Genomic DNA, 12,891 nt, shown 5'->3' with positions numbered 1-12,891 from the left:
CTTACTGGTCTCACACACATTTTTCTGGCACGTGCTGGCAGATATCAGACCACTGTAGTATTCCTCAAATTGAAGATACATCATGGATTGCACAGTCCATAAAAGACTATTATAGACTTTAAACTGGATTCTTGGATCATGAGTGTAGCAGATTATACATCAGCACTCCTAGACTGATGGTTGGCTCAGCTGTGATACACCTTTTCTGTTGAGCCTGAATTTAAGAAAGCTCCCACAGGATGTGACAGCAAGAGGAGCTTCCATGCACAGCAGACATGCAGGGAACTACACTGAAAATAAATGAGACATAGATGTAAGAAAAACCTGACAGGATTCAGTAGATTTAAGCCTAAAAGGATCAGGAAGAGCAGGGTGTCAAATGCTGCCATTAGGTGAACAGATTTCAGGATTCTGAAGGTAGCAAACAGTGGCATGATGTCTTATGCTGCTGCTCCTCTTATATGGCTACATGATGTAGCTACAAGAGTCTATGCTCTCATAGGGATGGACACTAAAATTCCAGCATAGAAATTGCATTTTTGATAGGCTGCTTGCAAAGTAGTTTTAGTTGACCTAATATTTAGCTACCTCCAGGCAAACAGAAGAAAGAATGAAGAACCTCTTAGCTTATGCTTCAACATCCATCTCCAAAAGCTGCATCTGAAGTTAAAGAACTAATAAGATCCCCAAAATACCAGAATTCCCTATATTATGAGGGCAGTCTGCAAAACTCCACAGAAATGCAAATGCAATCATTCAAAGAAGAAAATTATTTATAACTAATCTCATATTGTTTCTCAACACTGCAATAGATGATATAAATACATTTCACAAGTATGAACAATAAGTTAATGGCTATTGCTGAAGGCAGAACGTGGCAGGAGGTATACAGCTGTGAGACCCAGAGAAAGCCCAGGAAACATGAGATAATACACAAAGATAAAAGACCTCTGCTTACAAAAGATGTCACTTCACAGTGGAACTTCTCTTTTTAGTCAAAAAGTCAAAACTAAAACCTCCATGGAAAATACAGAAATACTAAATTTTTCTGCAATAGCGTTCACACTCTCAGTGTTGATGTAGCAGCACAGACATATAAAAACTGAAGTCAGTTGTCAGTCAAGGAGTTAAACTCTTCCTTGAAGTAGGTCAGTATTGCCAGACAACCAGAACATAAAAACAAAACAAGTGACCTCCATGCCTGTTAAAACAAATCTCCAGCAGAGTTTGGGTTTATGAGATGACTGGGCATGATGCAAATGTTGGCTACTGAACTGAAGACAGTGGCCTACTTGTCACTCTTGAGAAATTGTGGTCAGACAAGAATAAAACTGTAACAAAACACTACTGGAGATGGAAGAAGTTTCCCACCCTAAAAAATGCATGCCTTGTCAGTTTAGGGCTGTCCTTTAACCAATGTGGCCTGAAGGACATGGGCTGACCACGGCAGAGATGTTCACCTGCAAAACAGAGTTAAAATATTGCTCCTGTTGGAGCAAAGAACTAGATGGTAGTTTGCCAGCTCCAAAGGGTTAGATTATCCCCAGCAGCCCACAGGACAAAACCCTATTAGTTGGGTGGCTAGCATGTTGTGGACAGGCTGTGTGTCCCTGAGTAAAAAAGAGAAAGCTGTTCCTCTCAGCTCACATATGACAGGCACTGTAAGCTCTTACTTTGAAGCCCCCTCACTCCCACTTCCTGTACACACAGCAAAGATCAAACCAATTCATTCAGGAACATGCAGGTCATCTCCAACTAAATCTGAGGTTTGCTTTATCTGCCTTTTAAGAATCAAAGATATATTTAGAAATGTAAGTTTTCTCAGTTGATCTCAATATTAGGGCTATTCAAGCTCTTCCTTTGCATTTCTTCTCCCCTGCACACCACCACTAGCACCTGCTTAGGAGAAGCTATAAGCTAGCATCTTTCACAAGCATACATTGTGGCTGAATTTTGGCAGCGAGTCAACTTTTGTGCTTGATGTGCAACACAGGAAGCTGCTGCCCATAACTAAACAATTTACCCACAAGAGGCAAGTGTCCTGGTTTTTAGCAGGCTCCTCACTTTATGCCATTCACTGAAATGCACTCTCCCTGGCCCAGTGCATGGAGAATCTGTCTTGCCTCCACATTTTGGTGAGACAAAGTGAGGCAGTGCTGGAGGGTACAAATAAAGTTTCTGCTGTGGATCTCTTCTGGGTACAAACATGACTGGCTGCTCTCACAGCCACATTAGTGACACCTCCCAAAGTGAGAACACTAAGGCTGAAGGTAAGCCATGGAAACTGGTTCACCTCCACAACTATGTGAAGTGAAACAAACTGTTCTGCTTTTCATGAACTTAATTGCTTTCAATATATGCAATTGCTAAAACCAAGCCTGCACAGCACAAATCCTGCAAACTGGGTATAATCCTGAAGCTGTGCATTTGGCTTCCCAGTTGCACTGGCCTTACTGCATCCATACATAAAAGCACCACATTCCCAGAAGGTCTGGTGCTGCAGGGAATGAGCAAAGGTACCCCTGAGACTGCTCTTGCACAGAGTAACTATTGCACAAATTGGAAGCATGCTGGATTACACAGCAGGGAGATGCAGCACTTGGACTTCTCCTGGTGCTGTGTCAAGGCAAGCAACCTGCCCATCTGTTAGGGCAGAACCTGGAGGAGGTACCTGCAAAAGTCCTGCTCAGTGACAAGGACCCTTCTTTCTCTAATTAGTACTTCTGGAGGACTGATCTGCTTGTGAGAGGAATGTCCTAGCTAAATTATGCCATGCTAGCTAGTAAGCAGTTCCATAAATATTGTTTTTTGAGTGGCTGGCATGGGTTTCAATTCTGGTTTTCAGTTCTGCTGACTATGTGACACAGGGAAGGTGGAATCACAATACCAGGCAGAGCTGAACAGTACATGCAATTCTTTTCTCTTGTGTATTTTCTTTGGACATGCACTCTGACAGGATCAAATACAGCTGTTATTCTTTTGGCCACCTCTAACAATAATCATGGTCTCAAGTTAATTAAGACACACAACAGCAAGGAGATCTGCACACAAGGTGGCCACCTATAATTCTGGGCTATGGTCTGCTTAGCACAAGAGATTATGGTGTCTCTCTGGAGGGCAGTGTGTAACAGCAAAAATTGATTTGGGGACATCACCAGGTCTTTCAGTGGAGATTAACAGCATCTTCTTTGGCAGCCAGCCAGAGGCATGTGAGACAGCCTACAACAGCTCTCATGACATCCAATACAAATGAAAGAGCTTAGTAACAAGAGTCAAGCATTTTTCTTTTCCAATAAAGAAACTCAGGCACTTAGAAAATTTGCCCTACACTGAATAGCAAATAAACTGCCTACATACAGTTGGACAGAGAGATGGGTTCACCTGTGCATTCCAGCTGGCCACGTCTCAGAAGATTAGCACAGACATCCCTTGCTGCTTGGATAAACTCTACTGCAGAACAAAACTGCTCCCTGTCATTCTAACAGAGGAGCCTCATCTACTTTACTCACTGAGTTTACTCACTGTCATCCTGGCTCAACTGAAGTGAAGGACAAAGAGACAGTAAGACAAAGAGAGATGCATCTTTCTGAAACTCAAGGAAGGAACACCGACTTCACCAACAGATTCAGACTACAGCTTCCTGCTTTCAGTTTTTTGTGCACCAAATCACTCAGAGTGGAAACTGAGTAATCCCAGGTAGTTTCCTTTTGAATCACATCCAGTGACATTTGCGTTCTGGAGGGGGGACAAGCTTGTTTCTTCTAGTGAGAAATGTCTCACCTACCAGCACGTTTTGGGACAAGAAGCTGTTCTTGACTATGGCAGCAGTGAGAGATATTCACAACCTAATTCCTCAGAGGCTGGTGTTGCCAGCAAAACAAGGCACCTACTAAGTGAAGTGGCTGCAAGCAAGTGATCATCTGGCTATTTTTGAGGCCATGAGTGGGATCTACTGTGCCTTTGTGAGGATTTGGTAATACTGCTGTACCTTTTTCCTCCAAGGCTGTATTTGCTTTCACAGTGGGTTGACAAAGGGAAGAAAGGGGCTTATTTTTGAAATTATAGGAAATGCTGCCCACATCAAACTCTCTTCTCTTTACCCCTTCAGTTTTGCAAAAAGAAATTAACATTTAATGTAAACCAGCCTGCTTTGATAGCTGTCTGAGTGTCCCATTAAACATTTTCCACACCTCAGGGGTGACAAGTATCCAGTCATATTTTGCAATTTGTTATGGAATTTCTAAGTCACAGGTTGACACAAGAAGCAGTTATCACTCTCTGATCAGTATGCAGTAAGCACTACTCTTGGACACAGCAAGAGTTAAGAGAGTAGATTTAAATAGTGAAGCCCTTTGGTTTTGAACATATGGTTCCTAGAAAAATGTTAGCAGAGATTATTTCACCAGCACGGCCCTGAGACAGCAATAAAATGTAATTCCCTGATGGACAAGTACCATTATTTCTTGTGACTGTAGTTATCATTATTAATTTTCTATTTACATGTCATGTAAACATATACTGTATTTCAGCACACCGAAATCAAAGTTTCTGCCCCAGTGACAAATTTGGTTCTATCAAATATTTAACAGTGGACATTTACATGTGCCTCCCACAACTCCAATGAGAGCTGGTGAGCACTGGAGGACACGAACTGCAAAGAAAAAGTCACCCTTCCATCCCCCCAAGTCCAAGATACTAACACAGATTACACTGTCAGGATTGCAAGATTGTAATCTTCAGTCTTCAGCCTCAATCCCAGGGTGATGGAAATGAGGAAGAGGAACAAAGAGAGGAGACTAAGGTAATCACAGGTTTGCAAAAATAATTTTCTGCAGGCTAGGCTCTAATGCCTTTGTAACGTTCCTCCACTTAAATCAGCTATGAGTTTTGGCTGTCATCCAGCATTCCCATCTTAAGCACCTGTACAAAATTGAAATTCTAGGTGACCTGTGAAGCTGTCCTCCTAAAGTAAGTGCCTCATTTCCTCCATATTGCCATATGAGAGAGGTGCACTGAAGGCCTCTGCAGAGAGGCCCTATTAGCTCCTCTTGGCTAAGAAATCTTCCTCAAGACTCTGCCTGCTCTAATAGACAGATCTGCAAAGTCCATTACAGAGCAACACAAGTCTGCAATTCTCCTGTGTGCTTCACTCCTCGACATAAGCTGCCAATTCAAACTCAACAGCTTCTTTCAATTTATTCAAAGAATCAGATCTTTTCCCTTTCCATCTGACTCTAGAAAGCAATAATCTCTGGAGGTACTTTCCACTCCCCACCACATCCAGGACTTCTAAATGAAAACTGTCTTCTTTCTGTCAAAACAAACTGCATCTCTCTTCAACTTCTTACTTTAGGTTGCATCATCCTTTGCTGGTTTTTTTTGTCTCATAAGTGTTGCCAACTCTGAGCCACAGAGTCATTGATTCCGCAGTGGCTGTATGAGAATGGGTCATCTGAGTCCACTGAGCAGGCAGGAGGAAGAAGACCAGCCTGTCAAACAGCCAGCATAGCAGAAGAATATTATTTTTCCCCAGTTCTTGACATGATCTGCCTGTGTAGGCTGTGCCAGAGCACCAGGCAGTGGACACTGCACGAGTTGTGTAGAACCTCCTCCTGATGAGCCCCACTAGGCTCTGCCTACCCTGCTTTCTCCCTGTCCTGTAGCTTTTGCATCACTAAATGCTGCTTGTATCTAACAGAGGACAGGTACTTCAGCAGCCAAGAAAGCATGTGTGGATTATACACAAAAAGGATACGTGACAGAACACACAATATCCAGCTTGAACCTTTACTTGGTCACTAAACAACATAGAACATGAGACAGAGGGCTTTTCTCTACTACTGAAGCAAAAGTCCCTGTCCCCTATTTCTGTAATAATTCAATGTTATTTTGCTGTAGTGTGTTTGAACACTGTATCTGTGTTTGAGGTGACTCTAGCAGGAAAGGGAGCCCATCACTGCACAGAATCCTGGAACTCAGATACATCCTATCTTGCCTCTTTCCAAGCTATGAACAACTGACCAGCAAGAGAAGAGTTACTGCTCCCTGACAGCTCTAGGGGAACAAAGGACTGCAGCAATGTTCATTAACCTACAGCAGCATTTCTATCGAGGACAACATTTGCATCAAAGTCTGCCCCTACCACAAGGAAGTGGTAAGTAGGGGGAGGGAGAGACTGGTTAGCAAAAAAGGTAGTAAAACAGATAAGGCATCAGCATTAAATCCATGTGAGGAGAAAGCTGTCATTTATTACTTCCTTACATGACATGCTTCAACATTTTACCAGAAACAGAGACTAACGAAACAAAGTAAAAGTCAGTATCAATCCCTTGTGTTTCTCCTGGCATGACACCTCTGTAAGAAAACAGCTTTTCTGAACTCACGCCCAGCAACTTCAATGACCTTGATACAAATCTCTCAATCTTGGTACCCCGTCACTCGAGTTAGCAAGAATCTTAGCTCTTATCTGCAGAAGTAGCAAGTTTCTAGTCCCATCGTGCTTACTGGAGCTGGAGGGTGTTTAGAAAGGTGACTTGGTGAAGTTTAAAAAAAGTTACGAGAGAAGAAAAACGGCAGATTAAAAACATGTGAGCAAATTACTTTAACCACATGTTTTGATTGTATTTTTTAATTGTGGGAGGGAAGCTTTCCCTAGGGACTGCTGGAAGGTGAAAATAGAGGAGCTGTTGCTGGGGACCACATTTCTGTTGTGGGCTGTAGGCACACATGGTTCAGCTCTGCCTCTGTATCTGAATAGGTGACAGAGTTCTCACACTTCCATGTTTGCTGCCCCACAGGGATTTGGCTGACATGGCCTTTGATGCCAATGCAAAGGAAAACCACTCCCAAATTAATCTGTGTAAGTGTCACTCAGCAGCAATCTAAATTCTGCAGTAAAAGGAACAATTCTGACTTTGCCTGTGACAAGCACAGGCATGACAAAGGGTAGTGCCCTTAACTGGGACTTACAAAGACCACAACTGAGTGTAACAACAAAGGTACACCTTTTCTCATAGTCATGTCTACTTTTGGCAGCAGAGAGGGATATGGAAAATTGCTGGGGGAAAAGCATTCCAGAATTAATATCCCTGTACTGGTATTTGCTAATATTTTTAACATCTTCTGCACTGGGCACTTAGTGCTTTTCAACCTAGGAGACACAAGTGCTTATTTCTAAACTGATTTTGTTTGGAAAAGGATGCTTAGATTAACCATCCTTATTAGCACCGTTTTACTTTCTGCATGAATAGCCCCTTACAAGACCTCCTGTGATCCACCTTCCTCAAGAAGTGGTCAGAGTCCTACAGGCAAGCAAGGCACTAGGCACAGCCACAGGTAAGCAGTAACTACATGTGTGACTTGACTGGGTCATTTTTTATTTAGTTTACAGAAAAAAAACAGTTTTACTTATGTTTTCATGCATACATATCTACTGGTGGAGGATTACATCCCTGGGTGAGATTTCTTACATGATACCAGTTTGTGAACTAACAAGCTGAGTCTGCTGATGTTGGAAATGCAGCCTTTTTTGAGTTCTTTTTTTCAGTGTATTTTTTTTCTCATGCTTTCTTGCAATAGGAGAGCTGCTCTCTCTCCCATGTTTACGTCAGCCCAGGAGACCCTCCCAGTCGGTCTGTGGAATCAGAGTGTAAGTTTCTTGGCACGTGTTTCATTTCTTTTAGACTTACAAGCATCAGAAATGAAACTAAAATCTGCTTTCTCAGAAAATACATTCTTCTCTCATTCCCAAGGAAACCTTAGCCCTAGACTACTAGGAGATGACTGGCACTCTGAGGAAAGCAAAACCAAAGTTTTCTAAAGCTGGCGTCTAAGCACATAAATGTTGATGCAAAAGTCATTTCAGTCTGATTTACAAACACCAAAGCATTACTCTAAATGTATTGCTCAGATCATTAGAAAAACTAATTCTGAGAGCCATAAATGACCTAATGCTCCAACACAAGCCTTTAGAAAGGCAAAGTTTGGGCTCGCTAATTTCACATCATGAGGCGTCACATACCTAACTGAAATTTAGAAACCTCTGGCCTCTATCCTTCCTTCACTCATTGAAGATTAATAGCAGACTGTGTGGGTTCTCATATTATCATAATGAAATTATAATGAATGCCCGAAACGATACACGAGTGTAATTTACTGAACACACTGGGAAGTGTTTGATTGAATGATTTACTGCGGGACCCCACCCATCAGAGGGGATTCACTTTCACCTGCAGGTACAGGACTGTATGAACTCCTGCAGTTCTGAGTTAACACTTGGTAGACACCAGTTCCACGGGCAACTGGAAGTTTCTTTGCACTTGAAGTGGAAACGAGAGCCCTCCACAACGGAGCTGCTCACTGCCCTGTCCTCACCTGCGCTCTCCTGAGCGCTGTGCCAGGCGCGTCCCCAGCGCTGGGTGCCACCAGTCCCCTGCCCTGAGCCTCACCTGCTGTACACCAGGCACTCCATGTGGTTGATCTCCTGGTCGGAGCGGTAGCGGCTGTAATCCTCCCAGAGGTCCTTGATGGCCGTGACCGCCAAGATGAAGAGCACGGGGGCCAAGGCCAGCTCCGGCTGGAAGGCATTGACGGCCGGCACGAAGTTGAGGAGGGCGATGAACACAAAGTAGACATTGGCCAGGCGGTGGAACTGCTCAAAGAGGTTCTTGGGCAGGAAGGACAATGCCGTGTACTTGGTGGTCTTGAGCTGGTTGCAGGCCAGCACCGTCCTCTTGGACTTCTCCGGCTCGGCCTCAGGTAACAGCAGGCTGGAGCGCACCAGCCGCGTCTTACTCTCCTTCTTCTTCCTCCGCCTCCCCCTCCTCTGCCTCTCCTTCCCCTCCGGCAGCACCTGGGGCGCTCCCTGTCCCCCTGCCGTGCCCTGGGACATCGCTGCCGCCCCGGTGTCGTGGCCGGGCAGCGCGGGCAGCTCCCAGGGGCAGCACGGCCCTAAGTTATCATCCTCCGCCGCCCGCCACGGCTCCTTTCCTCTTCCCCTCCGGGGGCGGGCGGGGGGAGGAGGGCTCTCCGAACCCGCTCCCAGCCGCTCTGCCGGGACCTCTCTGCCTCTCTCCTCCTCCTGCCGGCCGGGGAGGGGACGTGGGCAGGCGGGGAGCCGAGCCCTCCTCCCGCGGGCCTCTCCCCGTGGCGGGCGCGGGGGATGCGGGGCGGCCGGGCCGGGGAACGGGGCACGGGGAGCGGGGAACGGGAGCGGCCCTTCCGCGCACAGCCTGCCCCGGAGCCGGGGACACTTCGCTCTCAGCGACGTGGGACGGGGAGAGAGGTTCGAGCGGGGAAAGAGAGAATTCCCGCTGAAACCTCGGCGCTGCGCACTGGCCTTTATCCACGGTGCCCCAGGAGCAGCTGGTGGGAGTTTTTACAGCTGACTCACAGCGAAACACTCCGCTTTCTGCCTCAATCCCTGTGCCACGTTTATACCATCCCCGTGCTTAGCCTGGGAGTTGGAGCACAACATCTCCCAGCTCCTCACGTCTGTCTGCTGGTGGCAGCCATGGTGCTTGGGACAGCCCCAAAGGTGGGAAGCAGAAAAAGGAGGTTTCCGATGGAAAGCATTAGGCACTGCCACCCCCGCACACGCCCTGGCAGCGGTGTGCTTTAACGCACGTTCACCTCTCTGGATTTTTCTATTTCCTTGTAGGTTTTACCAGCGAGGGTTGGAAAATGCCAATCTCTTGCTCTGCGGTTTAGGCTCTGCACTTTATGGAGAAAGACACAGTTGTGGGTCATGATGGATAATTTAGATTGAAAGTTTAGTCTAAAATCACAAGTAAACAAATGTAGTAAATAAATGCTGAGATTTAAAGAACAAAAAGTAAGAGAAAAATCAAATTATTGCTACTAGGTGTGGCATGAGTCCTTACAGCATCATTTTAGGTTGGAGTTTAAGAGCCTATCCTTTGGATACAGGATTTCATGCAGGCTGCCACAGGTGACTCCTGCATTTTATGGTGGGACCCTTGGTTCCTGATTCTGTGATATCCCAAGGTGGCATCATATTGAGTACAAAAGCAAGCCCTCATACCTGTCAGCATGTTTCTTATCATCACAGAAAACAGCCATAGAGTACAAACATCTAATCTTGATACAAAGGCAGGACAGGACTGGGGCATTTTCTGGGAAAGTACTTGGTCCCACAACTCAGATGCTGCCATGGCAAATTCCATGAAGACCAAGAAGTGAAAGTCATTACCCAGTCCTCCTGGATTGTATTCTGCTGCTGTGTTTTCATCCTTCCTTCTTCCATCTGCAGTATGTTTGTTATTGCTCTTTAAAGTATCTGGTTAATTATGAGCCGTTTTCAGGCTCTGAGGCACTATGTGAGTGATAGTTCAGCACATGATGTGATACTGGTACTGTGTGAAGCCACAACCCTTTACCAATCCTGCTGTCTACTCTTCTGATGCAACTTCAAACTTAGCAGGGATTTCCTGGGTTTCTCAGCTCTTGGAATATAGAAACAACAAGGTTTTAGTTAGTGCAAGAGGGAAAGGGAAAATTGGCCTTGTTTTTTTTTTTCCCCCCAAAATCTACTTTGTTGTTGATAAGGGAAAACTACAAAATGTTAAGAGAAATAAAGAAGACAAATTTTTAATCCCTCCCAATTTCAATTTTCTGTGGGTATTTATTTGGTTTGGGTTTTTTTGTTTGTTTGTTTCTTTGCTTATATTTGTGGTTAACTTAAAGTGGAAGCTGGAATGAAGAAATATCCCTTTTCTGTGCTTTGCAAACACTGAAATGGGATGAGGACATATTATCATTGTGCAATATTCCCATAAACTGAGCTTCACCCATCCAAGGGCTCCTTACAAGGAGCAGCAGATGCTCCAAGAAGTGAATTTCAGGACTTTGCCACTGCCTGCCAGCCTCTACAACCCACTATTTTGTGGGGTTCTGGTTCACCCCAGGCCTCCAGGAGCAGAAGCACTGTTCAGGCTTCATTTTTCCTCTAGACATCCCTCCAACTTATTTCCACAAATTAGAGGAGAAGCAACAGTAATATTTGTTCCTTTCTCATGTCAAAGCACATCACCTCTTATAATAAACTGTTCATATCAATGCCAGGTGACTCACAAATGGCTTGAATGTAGCACATCTGAGTGACAAGACAGTGCACACACCAGAGTTGTGGAGTAGTGAGAGTCTGTGCTGGGAGGAGAAGTAAGCCAGCTGCTCAGCCACTGAATCCACCACATAAAAATGGTGTGTAAATCATCAAAAAATGGTGTCTAGATCAGGTTTAGCACTGCATATTCAGCAAACTTTCAGTAACTGAAAGCACATTAAGGGTTGGATATGTAGTGACATTAAACTTTCAGAGTGCTCAAGGCAAAGTAAGAAAAACAATTTTCGCATTCTCCTTCAGCTACTGTGCAAGTTTGGAGAGCCTAACCTGGGATGAATTCTGCTTACACCTAGTGGTATTGGCCAAATCTGTGACACCAAATATCCCAAAATTGTCAGTTACAATCCCACATTTATAAGAAATGGTCTATAAGTCAGTATGCTGCACTTTAAAACCTGTTTTACTTGCCTAGTTTTGGAGTGCTCAGGATTCACATTAGTGAGATTTCTTCTGCAACTGAGCAACAGAAGAGAAACTTAAAGATATTGAACAGAAGCTGAAAGTTTTTGTGCAATTCCCATGAGCTGAGCTTTACAAACAGATATAGCAGCAGAAAGATAACAAAGAGTTGGGTGGGAACCTCTGAAGAGTTATACATTTGTTTGCTAAATTGTTTATTTAAAAGCAGTTTAAAGCCTTTGTATTTGAGTATGAATTGGCAGAATTAAGTGCCACCCTTGGAAAGTTTCACTCTAAAAAAATGCAGAAAGTATGCCACACCCCACTGGTAAAGAGCTAAAAAACTCTTCTTGCATCATTGGCTGTGACTTTCTCTGTTGCTAGTAAACTGCTTCTTAACTGATACAGGCAAGCTAAAATATTGCAAGGCAGTGCCATGAGGAAAGGATGTGGCACCCCTCTGCTTTCTGTGCAGTTACAGAATATCCAAATAAATATCCAAAATTCTGGATGTTTATACTAAAACCTGACAAAATGTAATCCATGATAAATAAAAACAAGAGTTAATCTTGCTTTAAAAGGCCTTTAAAACCTAGTGTTTGTTAAGGTTTTCTAGCCAAAAATTTTGTCAATGTAGACACTCCCAAGAATTTAGTTCTTCCTTTCCATTTTCAAATAAAACTGTGCACAAAGGGTTTGAGAAATCATGAATATTTGTATCTAAACTCATATCTGACCTCTCCCTGCCCACACAGTCTGAGCATGCAAGGTTGAAAATAAAAGGAAAACAGGCAGAAAATTCAGCCTTCAGCTGGTACAAAATACACATGCACAAGTCTGTCTCTAGCTTTTGAGTACAAAAGGACAAGTATGTTGCTTTTGTTGCTAACTGCAGTACACCTGCATCTCCTTTTTATGGAGCCTACTGGAGGAAAAGAGGTGAAAGAAAATTTGCTTTAAATCACTCTGGATGGTGCATGGATCCTACAAAGTATCACCCTCAAGAAACAGAAGCAAACTGTGTTGAAAAGCCAGAGGAGCCTAGATCCAAAGACTCAATTTACTGGTTAACCTGAACTAAAATGTGGGGCCTTTACTAAAATAAAATGTGGACTCTACTGTTTTTCAGGGTGATTGGAGTGAAGCATAAACCCAGGTGATGTCTGTGGATTACTCTGTACTCTAATTGCTCCCTGCACCCATTGATGTCTCCTTCCCATCCAGAGCTCTTCCTTTGTTGTCACATGGCTTTTTTGGAGCATCCTTCATCTCACTGCATTTTGCTGGTATCTGCTCTCTTATTTCTCCTGCCATTAGCCTGAATCCAGCCTCTGATGCCCAATATCTCT

At 44.1% G+C, this 12,891-nt stretch overlaps 1 protein-coding gene across 1 annotated transcript in view; it reads right to left on the bottom strand.

Annotated features, from left to right (window-relative positions):
• The window catches only part of ATP10A (ATPase phospholipid transporting 10A (putative)), a gene marked incomplete at its 5' end in the record, with an annotated part of 108,136 nt that extends 98,084 nt beyond the window's left edge, over positions 1-10,052 (bottom strand). The window contains 2 exons of the mRNA XM_079298044.1: positions 8,448-9,363; positions 10,043-10,052. Coding sequence (XP_079154170.1) covers positions 8,448-9,363; positions 10,043-10,052 — 926 coding nt within the window. The remainder of the gene's footprint in view (positions 1-8,447; positions 9,364-10,042) is intronic.
• Positions 10,053-12,891: the final 2,839 nt, after the last annotated feature.

This window comes from Erithacus rubecula (genome assembly GCF_903797595.1).
Source record: "Erithacus rubecula genome assembly, chromosome: 1".
Taxonomy (NCBI): domain Eukaryota; kingdom Metazoa; phylum Chordata; class Aves; order Passeriformes; family Muscicapidae; genus Erithacus; species Erithacus rubecula.
This window is presented reverse-complemented; position numbering and strand designations above follow the sequence as displayed.